Source organism: Notolabrus celidotus, chromosome 3, assembly GCF_009762535.1.
Source record: "Notolabrus celidotus isolate fNotCel1 chromosome 3, fNotCel1.pri, whole genome shotgun sequence".
Lineage (NCBI taxonomy): Eukaryota > Metazoa > Chordata > Actinopteri > Labriformes > Labridae > Notolabrus > Notolabrus celidotus.
Genome location: NC_048274.1, coordinates 14244761 through 14266459, shown reverse-complemented (window position 1 = coordinate 14266459; position 21699 = coordinate 14244761). Strand labels below are relative to the sequence as shown.

Genomic DNA, 21699 nt, shown 5'->3' with positions numbered 1-21699 from the left:
TAGCCTGCACCGGATTCCCAACAGGAAGGTCATCGGTTTTGAACAATGCAACAGCACTGCAAACATGTAATAGAGTGGCAAAGAGCGGGAAACTGGAACAAAGGGATAAAGAGGGGGCCCTGTTTTAACACCACTCACATGACTGTGTCCTCAGAAAACACCCAAAACAAAGTGTAAAAAGAAAATGTGTGGAGGTAGAACAGATCTGATCGATGACTGAGTTTGAAACTAATGTGTGAAAGAGAGAGCTTATAGGAAATATGATAAATATTGATAAGGAATAAAGGTGGGATCAATCTGTAAGGATTTCTTTTACATTAACACGATGGCAGACATCAGGAAAAGAGCAAACATGAATTATTATTTGTTTATGTCATTAAATCTTACAACTATTACACTATACATATATACATACTTTGGCTTTAGAGAGTGACATTAAGTGTTTGATGGACTGGATGGTGGAGTCATGTGGGACTGTAACAATCACAAGGGGTCACGGTGAGTGCACTTACCGGCTCTCCTCCCAGTCTCTGGGTTTCTTGGTTTCATTTGGTTTGATGCAGCGGATGTAGTGCGGAGTGCATTTCATCAGCGTGCCCACTAGATCATTGGCTTGTCTCTAAAAGGTGGAGTAAGTGCAATGATCAAGAGAGGAACGTGATGCCAGTAATAATGAGAATGCAGAGACACAAAAATGCTGACTGAAGAAGTGGCTGAAATGACTGACTAACGGCTGAAGGACAGTAAACACACATTATCTTTACAAAGCCTTTTTCCCCACAGTGACCCTGATAAAGAAGAGGGACAGGTACACACTGTACTGTACACACACCTTTATTTTGCTGCCTGCAGTTGAGGGTCGACCCTTCTTGTCAGCGTTGAGGTTTTCTGGAAAAAGTGCTCTGATGAAGCCGCTGCCGAAGGACAACAGTGAGGGGAATGAGTTAGGATTGGAAAAAAGAAAGTCTGGTTTCATTCTTGTCCTAACAAAAGCAAAATGTTGTGGTCCTTTAAATAACGTTCAGACTCTGTTAACCACAAATAGAAAGTCAGTTAATGACTAACAAACCAAGGACCTTTGAGTAAGGTCGCAGGTTTAAATTCCTGAACCACTTGGGAAGGTCTGAGTTGGAGGCGGGTGAGAAAACAAGCGATGTGTGTGTGCGCACTGTGTTTGCATAAACTCTCCTCTGTGCAGAAACTCGAACCAAGGCCACCTCTGTACAGGCGTTTACAAAGTTGATGCATGAGGAGTATTTATGAACATAGATAAATGTAAAAAGGACACTAATTAGGGAGTTTGTTTCATGAAGTCTCAGCCGTCTCTCTCTGTGTAGTCTCAAATTGAATTATCATCCATTTCATGAAGCCTACAGCGGATGATTGACAGTGTGGTAGAGTCCTCAGTGGAGGTTTTCCTTCATAATATATTTGAAAACAGTTTTCCTCTGAAAGACTTTATACCATTTTACACAAACTTTAAGTAACAGTGTGATTTTCTGAAATCGTCATCATCCTCTGATGTGATGCTGCTGATCTGTATGTTCTTCTTCTTTATTTATTTAACCAGGTAAAAGACTCATTGAGATTTCAAACCTCTTTTTCAAGAATGACCTGGCTAAGACGGCAGCAAAAAATAGGTTACAACACACAACAAGCACACAAAACAACACAAATAAAATAAAGTCACAGTTTCACATGGTTACACAGTACAATCACAACATCCAATGGAGCGTGTTTCTCTGTCTTTTATAATTGACTTGAATTCCCCCAGAGTTACAAGATGTGTCAGTTTCAAGTCCTTCTGCACATCATTCCAGGTAAACGGGGCTGAAAATTTAAAAGCCTTTTTGCCCAGTTCAGTTCTGACTCTCGGGACCTGCAACTGTCTGATGTCCTGAGAGCGCAGGCCATATCGGCTGAGGTTTCTACACATGTGTACACACAAGTATGTAGGGAGAAGTCCAAGAATAGATTTATAAATAAAACTCAGCCAGTGAGAGAGTCTACGACCGTACAAATATGGACAGTGTGCAACAGCGTATAAGGAACAGTGATGTACATGATAGCTGCAACCAGTTGTTGCAAATATCTGTAAAGTTTCCGTTCTCTCAGGTTGCCTCGACTAACGACAAACACTCAACTGTGCAGGTTTGAACTTTTAAGCACACTTCAGTTTACAGATACAGCATTCACACTATGCATTTACTTATGATGAACAAAGGACAACATTATCTGCTTCATGAAAGGAAAATACTTATTCAAAGTCACGATCCGTAAAACAGCTAATTTTTCCCTTTTGTGTTCAGCGACTGTGCCACTCAGGCACCAAGGATCCTTTGAACTGTGTCAGCTGTATGCATTTGATAAACTCACACATGAGTATGTGGAGACAGGCAGGCCTGGTGCAAAGCTGCTCACCAGCTCATGTATTTCTGCTTCTCTATGCCGCCACCTCTGGTGTTTATTACTCCTTTTTCTCTGTTTTGTATGCAGCTATTTTGTTGTTTTAATTTCAGCCTCTTATTGGTTTCCACTCATATTTGTTTGCTTTTGAGCATCTGAGTCAAAGCTATGGACACAGAAGAAAGGATCAACAGGTCATGTGCACAAAAGAATCTGATAATAATGTCCAGCTGACAATACTGGTCACTCTTTTCTTCTCTATTCAAACCTGCTGCTCTGAGGAATGAGGCTGCTTCCTTCCTTCTCAGGCTTCCTTCAAGTGCGACTGAGCCAAAGCCTTTTATCTATGCATGTACATATATAAATACACATGCTTTTGTGAGCAAGTATGTTGCAGAGTGCATGTATTTTCCAGCATGTCTGAATGGGATTTTGACATAACCTTCTTTGGGGCCTAACAAAATGTGCACACAAAGAGGGCGAGCGGTGGCTGAGGCCTGCAGGGGTTACACAGACAATGCAAGGCTGTTTGCACAGATGGCCACTTTGACACAAAGACAGCCCAAGAAGCCCAAACACAAGGGGAACAGACTCCACAAAGCAGCCCCACAGGGAGACTCCACTTTTAAGACTGGGTAGACCCCTAAAAGCTGCAGATCTGGGCAGCCGCCAGATGACATCAAGGGCAGAGGGCAACACGTTAACCCTGCCCTGCACACTTCTGCTACACCACCCCAGTTTCCAGATGAAATGCAACGTCTGAGGCCCCTCATTCACATGTATTCAATTATAACCATATGCATCACAATAGACAAGTCCTCTAAAACATCCATCAAATAAATCTTCACCACGTTACTTACATTTCACTGCTCTGCATCAGCTCAATGAGGTCATTAAAAAGGACGTCTCTGTTCCTCTCGCAGAAACCTTCAGCATCGTAAGACACCTGGAGGAGAGATAAACAAGAATTCTTAAAGAGTCATCATTTTCAAGAAGGACAAGGTTAAACTGATGGATTAAACTTGCATGAACATAAAAAATAACTAATATTTTGTGTTAAAAATATCGTCTCAAGTTTTATGGGGGAAGAAAATGACCAAAGAGTTCCAACTTCGAACTGTGCACCTTCCAGGATTAGCTTCCTTATAAAACCTGCAGTGCTTTAGAAGTGCATGAATTGAAAGATGTTATTTCTGCGTTACTGTAGACACAGACTGGAGGAATGCTTGGAGCACGGTCATGGGAGCCCCTCGAGTCTTTATTGCATGGCTCATTAAGCCTGCGGCATGTGTGTGCCAGGCTGAGGCCACCACGCATCTGGAGAATGACATGAGACAACCTCAGCCCAATACCGCCACAATGAAAAGAATGCAAAAAAAAAGGACTTGTGATGAACTGTAATGTAGGAACAGAAGAATGCTGATGAGCATGTGTGTCGTAGTTTAACTGTGTTGCAGAGGAGAAGGGACAGTATACATAAACAAAGAAGCGGGTGTCAGTTCCAATGGGAAAAACTTAAAAAGAGAAAGATGATGACATCAACTAAAGGAATTTAAACACCAGCTGTGTATATTTATGACAGATCACACGAGTGTGGTGTGTACAGGCACAGTTCCCACACCAACACTATAAAAAATGACATTTTTATAACTTTTATATCCAGAAGTCGCTGTCAGCTTCCTACTGAGGACTCTATGATTGAAATCATCATTTTCACTTCACATCATGGCATAGAAAAGAGAACAGAGTGCAAACCTAACACTAAATGTTGTCATTTCTGTGTTTCCAAAAAAATAAAACGTTATATTTTCTTATAAATTCTTGATTCTAACCCACATTATGATTTATGGATGACTTTTCATTCAAGGTAGACGACATTAGCAGTCAGGTGGAGATATATAAATGGACCATGCTGGCCCAAGAATGCAAATATGTTTCCTCATACTGACCTTGCCAGCGTAGTGATGGATGATGAAGCCCTGGTTCCAGCTGTTGAAGTGCTCATGGGTGTTGATCTGGACTCGGAGCTTCTGCAGCATAGTCTGGTCGGCTCCCTCCCCGACTGCGTGCATGGTGGCACACACATCGTCCAGGATGCTCATGATGCCAGGAGGATTCTGGGATTACATAAAAAATAATTAAAACAAAAGTCACATTATATTTGTACCACTTTTGCTATTACCTAACAAGTAGTAACTAGTCTGGATTTTATGTGTTCTCTTTAAAGTGAAGGTCCAGTATAACATATGCATGCTTTTCCAGCGTACATATTGGTAATTGAAATTTTTTTTATCTAGTTCCAGCTCCTCCAATTCAAATTGCTACCTGGTGTTTCAGTCATCTATGATTGTTAGAGAATATAAATCATCACCATCAGGCAGATTAAGCCTGTATCTCCAAAACCACTATTTTCCATGAGGTAAAAAAAAAACAATTTTTCACATAACTAAACACGGCAGAAGATTCAAACAAAAGTTTTTTTAAGATATGTATATATATATACTTTCATCGGTTATAATTTTGAAAGACTACTAACAGATATAAATGAAGACCACGAGCATTGATTCATGGGAAAAAAACAAAATGGAGATACAATGTTTCTGCCCAACAGCGATAATATGTGGGTTTAGAGCATAGACTGTATAAAATATGGACCTAGTATCTGTAATGTCACCCATCTGTTTCTGAAGCGCTGTTTTGAGGCCAATCTTCTGCGGCAGCCATATTGCTGCTGTCAAGTGATTGTGACGTAAAGAGGCAGGCTTTGAGCCTCCTACCCAACAGCTACAGTGTTCTCGCCTGTCAATCAAGTCAGCTGTGCCTCTCATTGGAAGACTTGTAATCTCCATATTTTCGAAAATGCCGCGTTAGAAAAAAATTCACCCCCTCGTACAGTGTGAGCCGATTGAGAAACGAGCTATCCAGACTACACTCATCTTTTGTACCAGGCTGTAAACATGTTTATTTCTGCAGTGAAGATTGGCTTTTTTGAATTGGTGTGTATGTGGTTTCCGGTACTTCCGGAGCCAGCCTCAAACGGATCCTCGATGAACTGCAGTTTTTAGTTCTTCCGCATTGGACTCATATTTTTAGACCGGAGGTTGCCGCTTGCTTCAGACAAAGCAATACATGGACACTTGCACTATTTTCTGGCATGATTGTTGGTTGCAGCCCTAACGTGGTAAATACCATAGCGTTTTTAACAATGAAACCTTATAGAGCTGTCATATTCACTCACTGAAGAACAAATCTATTTACGTGTTAATTCATTTTTTATCACACTTAAGTGGAGAATCTTTACTTTTCAACACCAAATAGCATCTACAAAGAATATGAGAGCTACGTATTTATTGTATAATGCTTCGATCTGAATCTTACAGTGGATCAGCTTTAGTGTAGTATCTCTTCAACATTTCTGTCACACACTGCCCTGTGAGGCTCCATTATGTCCACAGTTAAACAGCAGTCTTCAGTTTGCACAGTACTAACAGTGTCTCTAACTCAAAGAACACACGCCTCTGTTGAAAGAGACGCATGTAAAGTTGTCACTGGATTAACCAAAGTGGGTCTGAACTGTCAGGCAATGATACAGAGCCCTGCTCCTCTCAGATGGTGGCTTGTTTTAAAGCCCTTGTTGTTGATTTCATGGATTAGACCCCCTCAGTGGGACAGATGAATCAAATTAAGAGCCATGTCGGCACCTTTTGAGGGTATTAGGCTGCAAGTCATGCCCACAGAGCAGAAACTAGTCAGGAGCTGAGGCTAAGTTAAAACATGAAGGTGCTAAAAGAAATACATGTGGGAATCTTTTCAAAAAAGTAGATCAAAGTTATATCTGATAGGGAACTGTTATAGAGAAAATAATATGTTGTAAGATTAAAAAATCTCGATTTAACATGTTACCTCTAACAAGAAAGCTGAATTACTTTTTGTTTGCTAATTACAGAATTAGCATTTAATTACATGTTTTTTCTGCCCATGTCAGCAAACTATTTCTATTATTCATTTATTATTTTTATCTTTCATTAACAGCTTGTTTCATTTTATTTGATTGTGTAGTTTTTTTTCTCTCCACATGTTGCTTATAGCTACTTTCAAGTGAAATAGTTGTCGCATAGTAAGCAACTTTTAAAAACAGTTTTACTAGTTTTATAGCACATATATGAATATATAATAATACTTGTTGATTCAATTATTATAATCATCTTGAGTTCCAAGTGGCAAGACAAAACCACTGATTTAGATTTTTGTATTTGTATGTTCTGAATTTTTTTTACAGATTTGTAGATCCACATGCAGCCTTTGATAACAAAAGTGTAGGATATGCACTCTACTTTTACATTGCTGTTAGAGGAGCTGTGACTACTCGATTATGTATCTGAGGTTCATTTACTTTGCTCTCGATGAGATCACAGACGATCTTGTTGTTGAAGTAATCAATCTGAGTCCACTTGATGCCCTCCTGTACATACTCCTCCTACAAAAAGAGACATGAAACGCAGAGTTTAGAAGCAGAGTACAGGATATCTCATGCAGCATGACATTAAAATAAACAAAGAAACAGAGCACATAGAGAGGAAGATTGTGGAAGAACTTCACCTGCTCGGCCTTCAGTGTCAACTCAATGAATATCTGCTGCAGCTTCTCATTCACGAAGTTGATGCAGAACTGTTCAAATCCATTTTTCTGATGAAGAAAAAACAGTGTTAATAAAACCGTGCAAACTAACTGAGCTCTTTCTTCAAAGGAGTATGGATATCCTCTAAGTGAGCTCAACGGGGCTTTGTTTAAAGCAGAAGGTAAACACAGGCTGTCTAAAGGAAGGGACCTATTGTACAATTCATCTCACAAAGAGCTGAGCTTGAGCCTGAGCCTTATGTGATGTTGGTTTTCAGCTGAAATAAACTGCAGAAGACAATATGCTGCTTACCTCCTCTTACACCGTGCATACAAAGAAAACCTTTTAACTTAAAGACGGACAGAGCTGGAGGATTTGGTTGGACACTATTCACAGTGGATCGAGTGTCGCGGCACACACACTTTGCAACACCAAAATGAAACGAACACAGTTCTTTCAGTTATTCAATCATATCCAACTACACAAAAAGCAAACTAAACAAACAAGTAATCAGATTAGAAAAGCATGAGGAGGTCTGCTGTTACAATCAGGAGACAGAACTTAATCCACATACTCTATAAATTAGTCTTATCCTCTTTTTTAAGCTGTTTAAATGCTCAAAGTTAAAAACCTGTTAATCTAATCTGTGTTGCAGCAGAGTAAAATCACAGTCAGCATGTTTCAGTCTGTGAATAGCCAAAAACACTTACTTGAAAGATTTCAAATCCATAAATGTCCAACACTCCGATGTTAAAGTGCTGCTGATCTTTCACCATGGCTTTGTTGATGGACTGTAATCACAACAGAAAGCTCTTAGTATATTATATCACAGTTATTTATGACAGTGTTGTTAATAGAGAGAGATGTACAATAATGTGGTCATACCTCAACCAGGAAGTCAAACACTCGTGAATGCAGGGCTTTGGAGAGGGCGTCACGCGTGTAACATGCCTGCTCCACGTTCAGTGTCACGTCGATGGACTCCACAGCGTTTCCCCACTTGCTGTCCATCTTCCTGCTCGTCAGTTTCTCCTTCAGACGATTCTGGTCGATTCCAAGCAGGAACGCAGGAAACGCTAGAACTGTTCAAAGAGAAAAGAGAGGAGAAGAGAGAGGGGGAAGTAAAGAAAGGATAACTTAACAAATGTTCATATTCCTTACTGAATCTTTAAAAGTCATTCATGTACACACACACTGTACGAAGATGTGTGTGTGTGTGTGTGTGTGTGTGTGTGTGTGTGTGTGTGTGTGTGTGTGTGTGTGTGTGTGTGTGTGTGTGTGTGTGTGTGTGTGTGTGTGTTACAGTGTGTACAATCAGCTGGAATAACTGCAACACTTCAGATAGCAGTAAGAGCAAAAATTGTACACAAAAAAAACCCCATCATAATATAATCTTCCATCATCATTAGTGACTAACAGACCTTTTGGCTGCTTATACATATTTGAATCTGAGATATGAAGAGTAAGAGCAGCAGAAGAAGTTTTTTATTACTTATTGAGGGAAATGTAAAAAATAATTAGTTCAAATCTACTAGAGGTGCATTTCCACCAAAAGTTCCAGGGTCTTTTAGCCCCCAGAAGTACTTTCCCTGGAACTAAAAGGTTCCTGTGCCCCCCATTGTTGTCTGCGTTTCGACCGCGGGCTGAAGTCCTGGGTAGATTGTGCAAATCAGACCAGTGTCATATGGAGACAAAAAATGATATTAAATAATATTTTGAAATCTTAATAAAAAACGAAGCTAGTATGCATTCCCAGGAACTCCCTCTGGGTTTCAACAACTGTGGAAACTCCACAAACACCGTAACGTTCAACCCAAAGTCCCAGGACCTTTGAAAAGTACTACCCCTAAGCAGGGGCTTTTCAGGGGGGAGATTATCTACCCCTGAACTAAATTTAGACCCTGGTTCCTCCGGTTGAAACGCACGTATTTCAGGGGTAAAGTCTCTAGTGCCGGGGTAGAGTTCCTGTGGTCCAAAAAACACTTTTACAGTATATCAGGCTGTTGCTGTACTATACTGTATATCATAGACCAAATAAAAAGGCTTCATAAAAGTAGTATATCCAGGTGTGAAAACCAGTATACAAATGCCACATTGAAGTTTCACAAAACAGACAAGGCCAGCATAAAACTAGTGATCAAATATCCACTGTATCAGCGCTCATCAAACAGTGAGAAAGTCTAAGCTTGTATTGAGACGCACAATGCACGCAATTGTGGTGCAAAGCCACAAAATTGTGTGAAAAACCTCTGAAACAAAACAACCTTTTGACTTGGAGAGAATCCACAGCAGATGAGCTTTAATTTTTAGCTGAGTGGAAAACAAGAATAGTTTTGTTCTTCAACACTTGAAAAAAACAGAGTGTGCCTCAGATCATTTGTCCTGACCTGGCGTTGATATTGTCCCCTGAGAGCCCCTCCCTGCCTTATTACAGTGACTCACTTCCCCTAAAAGGAAATGGCTCTCAGACTCACTGTGTCTGGGAATGCATTAGACCGCTGCAGTAGCTCCCCTTATGGGACATAAGGGTGTGACTGACCATGCGCCTGCTTAAATCATGACGGGAGTCATTCTTTGTACTCAGCAGGAAATGTATGGATGTGTAGGCCTATACGTCAGCCTGGAGACTTTAAAAAAGTCTGTTTGTGGATTCTGGAAACAATGCTCTTACAAGTAAAAATTCCCCTGAATGTAATTTGTTAGTCAAAGCAACAGCAGAGAGTGAGAGGAATAGGAGGGAATGATGTCAGTGCAGAGTACGAAGCATGTGGCTGCACTCCTCTATCAGAAGTGACATAAACAATGATTCTGACTGAATGCTTTACCATTACATCACTGATTCAGACTCATCCTGATGAGGATGTCATCCCTTTAAAAGTCCTATTAGCAGTGTGTTTGTGAAATTAGAGTTTAATGTTATCTTAGTCTGTGTGCACTGAGGACGTTTGAGAAGAACAGTAATACCCTCTCAACAATGATCTGATAGATATGATTCTAACATTTGTAAAACACTTAAACTACACACACATCTACTGCTTGTCTGCTTAGCTTACTTAGCTTTTGAGTAATGGAAACAGTATCACTGTTCCTTTAACAGATAACAATCAACATTTCAGCACTTCTAGTTATATTTGATTATATTAAGAAGTATTTCTATTCTGGAACCAGCTGCAGTGACCTCATTTCAGGCAGTCCTTGTGTTAAGCTAAGTTAACCAGCTGCTTGTTATGGCTTCATATTCCCCTTGCAGACATGAGTTATTGATATCATCATCTAACTCTGGAAAAAAACATATTCTAACAGATGTTTAACTCATGCGTTAAAATTTAAAAGTTGGTTCATTAAACACTATGCAGCTAAGGCCAGGGGTGTGTCCAGAACTTTTTGACCCAACTGAGGCTCTCACATAGGCAGGGGTGGCCAGTGCATTGACAAATAAATAACATTTACCCTTTCTGTCTTCACAACCTACTCTCATTAAAGTATTAAACAGTTGTTACATTCCTTTTTACTTAAAAAAAAAAACAAACATGAAAAAGTGGCATAAATCTTCTAAGTTTAACTCTTTAAAGACTTACAAAAGATGTTTTTTCAAAGTCACATTTGAGGGCACTAATAAAGAAATCTACTGTCATCCTTCTAACTCATCCCAAATTATAGATTTTAACAGAAACCCCACCTCTGACAAGGTAAACAGCCACTCATAGTTTAGGATTTTGGGGTGGCCCCTGGAGTGGCCAACTGGATTTCAAGGGGTGCCAGTGCCACCCTTGGCCACCCCTCTGGACATGCAACTGGCTAAGGCCTCTTGAAACCTTAAGATCTCAAAGTTTACAAAGTTTTTATGTTAAAGGATAAAGCCACAAATGCCCAACTGTGCATCATGCAAATGTAAAAATGATATTTTAAGTAGCAGCATGTTGCAGTCAGGATCAAACTGCTTTGGACTAATAAAAATTCCCCAACATCCAACTGATGTCTAAGTCATTTTTTCAAGCAGATCTAGTCTCAACATTTATTTCAACAAGAGATCACGCCCTGATTTTCGCTACTGAGTGCATGTTGAAGTCTATGTGAACTTGGCTGATTGAGTTTCATATGGGGAGCATATGAGTACATGAGTACGTGCAACACTCTGATATTAAAGCACACAGTAAGTGAGACTGCATGGAGCCGGAAAGGCAGAGATTATGGAGTGCTGCTGTTACAGTCCACACAGAACAGATTAAGGCTTTGTTTGCGAGCAAAACACACGTTCATCTACATCATACAGACACACTGAGATGAAAGAATAAGAAAGGAAGAAACAAGGGAAGAAGAAAAAAGAAAGTCAGGAAAAAGCAGAGGAGAAAATGGGGACAGGGGGAGAAGACATTTTTCCAAGTTGTTTTATTGGCTGAGGAAATATCTCCAGGCCTTCGAAAGCATTTTTTTTCTGGTAATCTAGCGTGGTCTGGATTATTCCAGACAGTTGGCTTCAGCCCTGCGTTAACACAATAAAACTTTAAGGAGTGACAGTGATGAGAGAAAAATGCTCAAAAACCAACCAGAGAAGGGCAGCTCAGGACACTGACAAGAGGAGAGAAATTCAGAAAGACAAATACGAAGCAAAATGAAGAAACTTTCCACAGCTCGGTCTCAACCTGAACATCAGCAGCATTGTCTTTAGCTTCACTCAAAACTAACTTCCCTCTGCTTCTCAAGACACAGTGGTGATGTGTCTCTCTTAATGGCATGTTAAACATCCAACACTTCGGTCAAGACTCAAATGTTTAAACTACTACTGGATAGATAGACTGATTTTTGTAACCCTGTGAATCTTCTGCTAACACCACCACCACAAGCCAAGGTTCCCACATATACAACTGTGCTAGATATTCAATGAACATGCACAACATATTAAACAGACACTCATATTTCCCAGAGGATCACTGAACAATAACCTATACTCTATGCAATAACGTGCACTACACTAGATATCCCTGCCACTTTAACATCCTTGTATATATCTCTTTCATTCCCAGCAATTTTGTACATATACTATTCTGCGCTTCTGTATATACTTTATTATCATTCTATTTTACTTTATCTTATTTTATTCCTTCTTTCAATTAATATTTTGACTTTTTTCATACTGTGTATAAGAGCATTCTGTAATAACTGAATTTCCCCCTCGGGATAAATAAAGTATTTCTGATTCTGATTCTGATAACTCTGGTGTTTCCTTTGATTTTTGCTGTTGCCACAATTAGTTCAAAATGTGTCTTTACTCATATGTCATGTGACCAGGTATTTACAAGCCTCAGTTGTAATTAGTGGGTAGTGCTTCTTAGCAAGTGTTAGGATACAACCCATGCATGATGAACTTGGTAACTAATACACCCGCTAAACACTAACATTCACCTTTATCTTAGCATGCTGACTTATACATTTAACACACTGGGCTGCTAGCATAGCTGTAGACTGTCAGTCTTGTCAGTGTAAAACCATTTGTGAGAATTTTAGCATGCTAGTGTAAGCTTACAACAGAAACTGGCATAGCTTGGGGTGCTGGTGGCCTAGCGGTCTAAGCACCCCACATACAGAGGCTACAGTCCTCGTCGCAGGGGTCGCCGGTTCGATTCCCGGTCGGTCGACCATTTCCTGCATGTCTACTCCCCACATTTCCTGTCTCTCTTCAGCTGTCGTATCAAATAAAGGCAAAAAATATAACTTTGAAAAAAAAAAAAAAAAAAAGAAACTGGCATAGCTTAGAGTTTTTGTATTGTGTAAACAACTACTGACTGTCTACTACTTAAATTTTCTCATCAGGCTGAACAACAACATGTTAGCCACAACACTGTTACAGCCTAAACATTAAATAGCAGTTGACTTCACAGTAATCTTAAAACTCACAAAATGCTAATTTCTGTTTTCCTTTTAATGCTCCAATGAACACCACGGTGTTGGAATCTAAAGACAAAATTATGTATTGAGACCTGATAATATTAAATTCATTATTTTGCTGGTCGGAAAAATTGTTGAAATTAGGTCCAAGATGTCCAAACCTAATCTGTAACATAAGCTCAGAGTTTGGACCTTTCGAAAGTATTGCACAAAATCAAGGTAATATCTGGTTTTAGCCACTTCTTACACCCAGCCACAGATTCTACCCAGTAGCCTGAGTGGTTGAATGCTAACGTTTGCTGTTGTCTTTCTCTAGCTAATTGGTTAGCTAATATCACTGCTGTCAGACAGAAACATTGTTTCTCCATATTTCATTATTTCATTATTCACTTTTAAATTAAAGTTTTTGGTCACCCTTAGTGCCAGTCAGTGGGCATTACAAAATTCCAGCCAATGAAAGCATTGAAAACAGCTTGTGACTAAATCCGGCTCAGTGTTCTGTTATTTAAAAAAGTTATTTTTTATTTTTTATTTCCAGAAAAGCAGTAGTTTTGGAGAGATGAGGTTTCAGCCTGACAGTACCTGAGTAAATTGCGAGCACTAACCCTGTTTTCAAGGTTGAAATTTGTTTAAAATCGTGTTTGGAAGTCTTAGATCTAATTTAAACTATTTTTCCAACCAGCATAATAATGGATATTAATGCCTCATTACATCATTTTGTCTTTAGATTTCAACAGCTTATTCACTGTAGCTTTGAGGAAAGAACATAAATGAGTATTTTGTTAGAAAACCTTCAGATTAATGGAGCGCCGCCTGCAAGCTAGTTCAGGCAGACAATTCGAGCCGCGCTCATCATACTGACACGTCACCACCTCTCATCAGCTGATCTCAAACATCCTCATTCAGCGGTCTATTTAAATGTCAAGCCTCCCTGTCTCTGCCTCTGCTTGCAGTGCTCTGCTGTTCTGCTCAGTGCTGCGTGAAGTTGTCCCCACCTCCTCCCCGGCTTCCACCTGCGGGCTCCGGGGGGGGTTAGTCCTATCTCATTGCTCCTAAATGTCTGCTTAAATAATCTACGAGGAGTAATGAAGTCGGAGCCCACACGCCAAACACAATACTGTATGCTGCAATAAACTTATTAAGTAAACGTGAGTTGTCTGACTGAACTTTGTTTGTGGACAGGAGTCCAGCGCTATTTAATGTTTAGAAACATCACCTGAGTCCCGACAAGCTTTTTTGTACTTTTTTGTTGTCTTTTTAGTTTCTGATAAAAAAAAAAAAGGAAGAGTACAGTCTAGACCTGCTCTTTTTGTAAAGTGTCATGAGGTAACTTTACCACAAACAGGCACTTGGTAAAAATGAACAGATTGTTGGAAGAGTTGAAATCATAGTACTTTTTTGTAAATTTATATGATTTACAATCTGAAACAAGGCAGTACAACATTAATAAAGAATGTTGAGGTTCCCACCTGGAGAGTGACACCAAAGGAAAATGGCTGCTTTGTAAATATAGCCAGTTGAGCACATCGCTAGGCATTGTTTCTCCCCTCCTGGTGTGACAATACTTACACTCTTCACTCTCCACAGCAGCGTAGTTTCCTGCTTCCTTGAAAGTAATATTTCCCAGGTGCAGGACTCCAGCCACAATCTGAAGCACCATAGAGCTGTCCTCCGCTGAGATGCCGATCACGTCCATGGCATGCTGGGAAAACAAAGGAAAAGAACATGCTAAATCAGGGCCAGGGTGTAGCTTTACACACTCCTGTGGTACCTGGCTCATGTCCTCTAATTACTCCTGTTGCGGCCTCACTTGTAAACAAAAAACAGGAGGAGACTTTTGAAAAAAGAAAACAAAAGGAGAGCAGTAAAGAGTGTCAAGGAAGTCTGTGAACCACATGAAGACTAGTATGAGTTTCATATACAGATGAAAAACACTACTTAGGGTGTTAAGTCATGCACTCATTGAACAAAGGGAAATAAACTGTACCACTGTCTCTTGGAAGTCGCTCTTGTCGTTGATGTCATCCACTTTGTAGGAACCAGACTGATTGAGATACGTGTAGTAATCCAGGCTGGTGATTCCCAAACTACTCTTCTGCTCTGCACTGGCTCCTTCTATCAACTGTAGGACAGAAGTTAACAGTGAATGAGGTTTATCATGTTATATTGTACACTGTGCTTCACTTTGCATGAGAAGAAACTGTGCTGAACTCTCCTGTCTCTTTCAGGAACCTTGAGCCATCCACAATGAAAACAGATTGACCCTCTGCCTGCGGCCAAATGGCTCTCCTCGCACAGTATGTCCTGAAATCCCCTCACAGACCCTCTTCTTCTCAAAGCCAAATGTATCCCACTCACTCTTAAACTTGAAAAACCAGTCTCACCTGGTAGAATATATGGAAACTCCTCTCTCCAGGATTCCTCATGACGACACGAGACTTCTCCAGGAGAAAGTTGGAGATCTTCCCCCCGTCTGGTTCACCACCGGAGCTGAACTGTATCTCAAAGTATTTTCCCTGATGGATCAAAGCATGTTTTCTTTTTCAGTATAGGAGCAGGATGGGATAAAGCTTAAAGCCAGAGCTATAAGACCTGAAATATTGGCACCTGGCTGTTCCAGGAAAACTGATGGTGTGTGTGTACATTTATTCAAAAATCTGTTCCTGCTCTTTGTCTTGCTCTTTTCTCCAGACAAGCCGGTAATGTAATATCTGTTCCAGTCTCAAAAGTGAACAGACACACTATTTTATTAGAAATAAAACTTCAAAAAGCAGTGGTCTGACCCAGCTAGTGCCATACCAAATCCATTCCCCCAAACTGGTCTAAAAATATCCAAATTACTGAGACAATACTGATCTGTGAACAAAACAGAAGTTATATCTCAGCCTGATGATTTCTAAGGGGCTATGTTTTATAAAGATGAGCTTTCAGATCTCTTGGGAAAATTGGGAAAAAACATTCCAGTGATTATGGATCCCAACAGGATCAAACATATGGCGTGAGTTTGGTTGGAAAAACAGAAACGACATCAGGGTAGTGGAGATGCTTGTTGGAGACTCTGTTGGACTGATGGAGCCAGCCACTTTCATATATTCTGGAACTGCAAGGTTATTAAAACTTATTGGGAAGAGATCCATATTTATATACAGAATGTGCTTGGTGTTAAGATTTCTCATCCTGCTGATGGTTTATAAAGCTCTGAATGGTTTAGGCCCAAAATACATTGCTGATCTGCTGCTACTTTATGAACCATCTCGACCTCTGAGGTCATCAGGTACTGGTCTGCTTTCAGTCCCTAGAGTCAGAATGAAACATGGTGAAGCAGCGTTTAGTCATTATGCACCATATATCTGGAACACACTCCCTGAAAGCTGTAGGTCCGCTCCAACTCTCACCTCTTTTGAATCAAAGATTGCAACCTTTTTATTTGCCACTGCCTTCCTATCTTAGCTTTTTTTTTAACTCTCTTTAACCTAATTTTATTTTTAATATATTTCTAATTTTCCTTTTCTTTTCTGTTTTATTATATTTGCCATTTTAATTATGTTCTTTTATGTTTGTATGAATGTTTCCAATGCTTTTAATGTTTCAATGTAAAGCACATTAAGTTGCCCTCGTGTATGAAATGCGCTATACAAATAAAGTTGCCTTGCCTTGCCTTGCCTTGCCTTGCCTTGCCTTGCCTTGCCTTGCCTTGCCTTGCCTTGCCTTGCCTTGCCTTGCCTTGCCTTGCCTTAAGTGTGAAACTCTGTATCTGGGTGATATATCATTTGAAAATTGGGATATTAATGACAAAAAATTACATGGTATACTATTAACAGCAAGTGAAAAAGCCATAACAAGAAAATAGTTAAAAATAGAACCAACCACAATTGAGGAGTGGATTAATATTGTGTACGAGATTTACATTATGGAAAAACTGTCATTTTCCCTCAGAGTGCAACATGGAAAGTTTTACCAGATTTGGACAAAATGGACTGAGAATGTGAAACCGCTAAGATCTGATTTTGTTTAAAGCTATCTGTACTTTGTGACAGCCCGCTCTCTTCGTCTACCCTTAATTTTGCTTTACTTTTGAGAATCACAAGAGGAAGCTCCCCTGTTCTTTTGTTTATATGTTATTGCAATAGAATTACTTAAGAACAAAAAACCTTGGAAAGGCAACATGGACAAAAAACAGTCAGACTATATACAATCACCTTTCCCAATCCCCAGGGAAGATGATGATTATACGATGGAAAATATTTGAAGCGGACTAAAGAAAGACTGTGATACCGAGGTGTTAAATGCCAAAGAAATTGTATTGTATACTGTGCCATTCCAAAAAAAAAAAAAAAAGAAGATGAGCTTTCATTAAATCGTTATGTTCTCTGTTAGCAGAGGATGTGCCTCAGTGGTGCTGCATGCATGTCTTTCCATGGCATGTGTCCTCACTGTTCAGGTTTGGTAAACCAGGACACACATGAGGTTTGAGTTTCTCATACAATCAAGCAGAAAACAGGGGAAAAGCCATTACTGTAGATCATTGTTTTCAAGGTCCTCAAATTATTCCAGGGTAAGTACTACCTTCTGCATGTATTTATGTCTGAGCAACATGCAGTCTCAGTCTTCATTGCACTGCAAATCAGCTCACACAGATAACGTTGTAGCCTTTATGGAAGACTTTCAAATCCACTTTTTAATTCATCATGTCTGCCTTATTAAATCCTGAAGATTTAAAGTATTTAAAATGGACCATCATGTGTTTTCTTTGGGTGAGAAGAAACAGTTGCGAAACAAGCCAAAACATCAGGCTCCCAGATTCATCGACAGTGGAAAGGCCAACAGAAAAAATGAAAGCCTTACAAATCTGCTGGAGTTGTTGTTCCTCACAGTCTTGGCATTGCCGAAGGCCTCCAGCAGCGGGTTGGACTGCAGGATGATGTCTTTGACGTGCTGCGAGGAGACAGAGGCAATGAGCTGTTAGCTACGTCACAGACAGACCATACAGCAGGTATACACAGCCACCACACACTTCACACCCTCACTGACTGACGGCTGCTGCTACGTCTCTGTGGAAGTTTCCATGCAAGCCTTTACACACACACACACACACACACACACACACACACACACACACACACACACATGCACACATTCAAGTCCACAGACAGGAACACAGCGTCTGGAGGACATTAACTTCCCTGTGAGCCATCTGCATGTCAGAAACACAAGGTTTAAATCGGTACAGCAGACAGAGTTATTCCTACTTCTATTATAGCACAGAGAAGTTGTGTGGACGTCGTTTCTCGGAATTTTTGCGCTCCTAAATTCAGTCTGAATGAAAAAAAAATAAGGTCAAGCACTTCACATTCAGCTATTTATAGGTTTCCATACAGTTCCAAGTTTATAACATGATCATGACGTACTTCTCTTTTCTGGAAAAATATGTTGTGTTTAAATGAGATTAGCTTTAAAACCTGCTGAATCCAGCAAATATTAACTGAAAGTGGGAACTTTTTCCCAACAGCATTTAAATATGTTTCAACAAAACATTGAAATAACTGTGATCTCATCAGTCTTTACGTATGACAATAGATACACATGATGAGTCTTTGTTACGATGACAATACTCAGCCAGATAAACAAATGTTTTACTGTCAGGGAGTGATTATCTATTCAAAACTATTCTCTCTCACATGTGAACCAAAACTATAAACACGTTGCATAAGAATGCTTGTGTCGTACTCAGCATACCGCACAGTGTGTGCAGAGCTGAAGGGAGGCATGTGAACATGAAGTGATGCCCCTGGGAAGTGGAAGATTTGGGGACAAGGTTCAAAGTGTGTTACTCTGCATGTGTGTATGTGTGTTTATCTACTGTAATAGCTTTATTTGTTTGTTTTTTTTAAATACTGCAAGAGTTATTTTCTTAACTCGCTCACAACACGTTCATTTATACTTAAAGAGGCAACTTGAAAACATTTGAAGAAGATATAAGTAAAACAGATGAGATTCAGCGTAAATAATCAGACTTCTAGCTCCACTGTTAAATTTACAGCCTGGAGATGATTTCTAACCCTGGCTTGGTGGAGCAAGCAGCTCTGAGTGGATTAAATATAAAACTCCAACTCCCATCATGGGGCAGGCATTTCCTCATCAAACTTTAGATCTTTATTGAGCTTAGGAAGTGGACATCTGCTGGTTTGGGGGGTCTGCCAGATGGCTGAAGGGGGCTGGGGAAATAAGAGGCTGCTGATGGCTGATAATGGGGAATAAGGATGAGGATGAGAAGAGGAGGATTGGGGTTAAAGGAGAGGAACGAGTGCAGGAAAACAGGAGTAACAGGTTGTTTGATTTCATGCTGTCCTGAGATTACATAACAGAGAACGGTAGTAAGATCATGAAATATTGCACTGATTAAAATGTCCCTTCTTCCCATATTTTTCAAATCATGCATCAAACTATTTTCTTTAAGAAGTATTACTCAGCATGGTAGTATTTAGTTTAGTCTTGTCTGTGGTCACTAATTCCTAGGATGTGCCATGCCTGTTTTTTTCTGCTTTTGTTTCCTTTTGTTTTCCTGCTACTTGCATATTCCCAAAAAAAAAGCATTTTTTCTTCTCTTTCCTGCAATTTAACTAAATAAAGTATCATCCTTTATCATTATCATCCTTTAAGATACAATTAATAAATACTGATTCCCTAAAATATGATTAATTGCACAGCTATCTTTCAATTTATTCAGCTCAGCATCCTAGAACACTCATACATCTTTCACTAGTGTCCTGAGAGACTCCTCTCACCTGTACTCTGGGTCCACCCCCCGACACTTTGGAGATGTAGCTCATAATATATTTGGCTGCCACGGTCTTTCCTGCTCCACTCTCCCCACTGAAAAACAAAGAACAAAAAAAGATTTAAGCAAAAGGTAATCTGAGTTTCTCCTTCATAAGCAGAACACATCATGCTTTCACTGACATTGTCTGAGGAGCACCAGGATGTTACATGCTGTACTTTCAGTGACTGCATGTGCCTGGTGCTGTTTTTTCCAGGTTGTCCACTTTGTTTCTTCTGACCTAACAAGCCTTTTGTTTGTTTCACTTTTCTCTGCACTTTATTAGTTTTTATAGCTAGCACAGCAACACAAGGAATCCACAGATTTGACACCTTTTATTGTTTTAATAACTTTTTATGATCTCATTGGTTGCTGTCTGATTTATTTTATTGACTTCCCCATCTAAAGTATCACCCCAAGGTCTGAAGTCTAACAACTTGCAGACTTAGGATGGACTTTCCCTGACATGGTCCTGATAGTCTTCAGTTTGTCTTATTTTGCTTTGAGTTTTAGCTCTTGCGCATGACATGTCATATAAGAAGGGAATTCAAGCATGTACCTACTCATACATATATCAAAACAAGAGGGGTATAAATAATGCTGTGTAGTTTTTAAGCTTCAAGTGTTTGTTCACAAGTGTTTTGTCTGAGCAGCGCTGAAGCAATTTGAGGTTACTTTGATTTCCAGGTGCAGCTAATCACGATGATACGTACATCTGCTTCACACAAATTTTACAAATCTAACATTTAATCATTCACAGCTATTGATCTTGTTTCATTTAAGGACACTATAAGCATTTGGACAGTGGAGGGAAGCTTTAAAAAGAGAGAGGAACTAAACATTTGTTTTGTGTGGTTGTATATTTGCATTTTGTGCATATGGTTTCTGTGTAAACAAGGATGACCTTTAACCCATCAGCTGCATGCTGAATAAACACATGAAACCCAAACAAACTCTGTTTACTGCATAGATAGACCAAATTTTGCTTTGTGGCACTGTGAGCACATTTCCATTCAGCGGCTGCATGAGTGCGAGGCCAGGGCACATCTGGGCAAACGAAAGCTGCAGCAATAAAAACATTAATTCTGTTCTGTCATATTCACAGTTTTTCCCCACATCCATTCTTCATCTATTTTCCTCCTTGTCTTTCTTTCACTCTGCCAGTGTCATACTTATTTTTACATATGTGGTTTGGCAGTGGATAACAGCAGACTCTGTTTTTTCTTTCACGGCCTTAAAGAGGAGTCAGGTCAGTAATGCCTCTGTAAGAAACACAGCTGCAGACTGTTAAAGGCTGCCAGAGGAAGTCATGGGAGCCACTCTATTACACAGCAGCCTCTATATGGACGTAACCCTCCCCCTTTGTACCTCCTGGTTTCTCCAAAATCCCTTTTTGCATTGTCTGGGCATACTACTCAAGTAACAACAGGAAACTGATATGCTGAGCTGAAGTTTTACTTGAAATGTCCGAGAAAAAACCTCCAGAGCTCTAACTGGGAGCATTGTTTTCTTCATCATAGTCTTCCTTTAAGAAACTATTTTTTGAGCCTACGAATGGGCGGGTCTTTTTTGTTGTGGTGCTGAAATGCTGAAGGCATTGTGAAGTTCTGCAGAGATTTATAACCAAACAAGGGCATGAGTGTAACAATGCAACAGAGGCACAGAGGTGTAAACTTGAACTTTTGTAAATCATTACTGACATCAGCTATGAGAGGGATGCACAGTCGACACTGACTTACTGTTTTGGTGTTTCTCCAATCTAATATGCGGGCTACATTCTCTTAGAGATAGTTCAAATACATGTACAGTACGTGCAAAGTGCATCAAAGAACTTTTCTGTGACATAGCATTCCCAAATGTTCTTAAAAAACACTGACGTCTTTTTGTTTTCCAGCAACACGATTCTGTCCTTGTCTGCTTTAACACGTTATTTAACACACACACACACACATAGGATAAAGTTAGGGACTTC

The 21699-nt window shown here is 39.8% G+C and overlaps 1 protein-coding gene across 2 annotated transcripts in view; it reads right to left on the bottom strand.

Annotated features, from left to right (window-relative positions):
* The window catches only part of myo1ea (myosin IEa), a 61807-nt gene that overhangs the window by 15113 nt on the left and 24995 nt on the right, over positions 1-21699 (bottom strand). For both annotated transcript variants that reach the window (XM_034680860.1, XM_034680859.1), the window contains exons 5-17: positions 19696-19783; positions 17756-17845; positions 15295-15426; positions 14898-15032; positions 14480-14612; positions 7910-8106; positions 7735-7815; positions 7006-7092; positions 6800-6883; positions 4356-4523; positions 3267-3352; positions 833-914; positions 513-619 (exon numbers count right to left, since the gene is read on the bottom strand). In XM_034680860.1, coding sequence (XP_034536751.1) covers positions 513-619; positions 833-914; positions 3267-3352; positions 4356-4523; positions 6800-6883; positions 7006-7092; positions 7735-7815; positions 7910-8106; positions 14480-14612; positions 14898-15032; positions 15295-15426; positions 17756-17845; positions 19696-19783 — 1470 coding nt within the window. The remainder of the gene's footprint in view (positions 1-512; positions 620-832; positions 915-3266; positions 3353-4355; positions 4524-6799; positions 6884-7005; positions 7093-7734; positions 7816-7909; positions 8107-14479; positions 14613-14897; positions 15033-15294; positions 15427-17755; positions 17846-19695; positions 19784-21699) is intronic.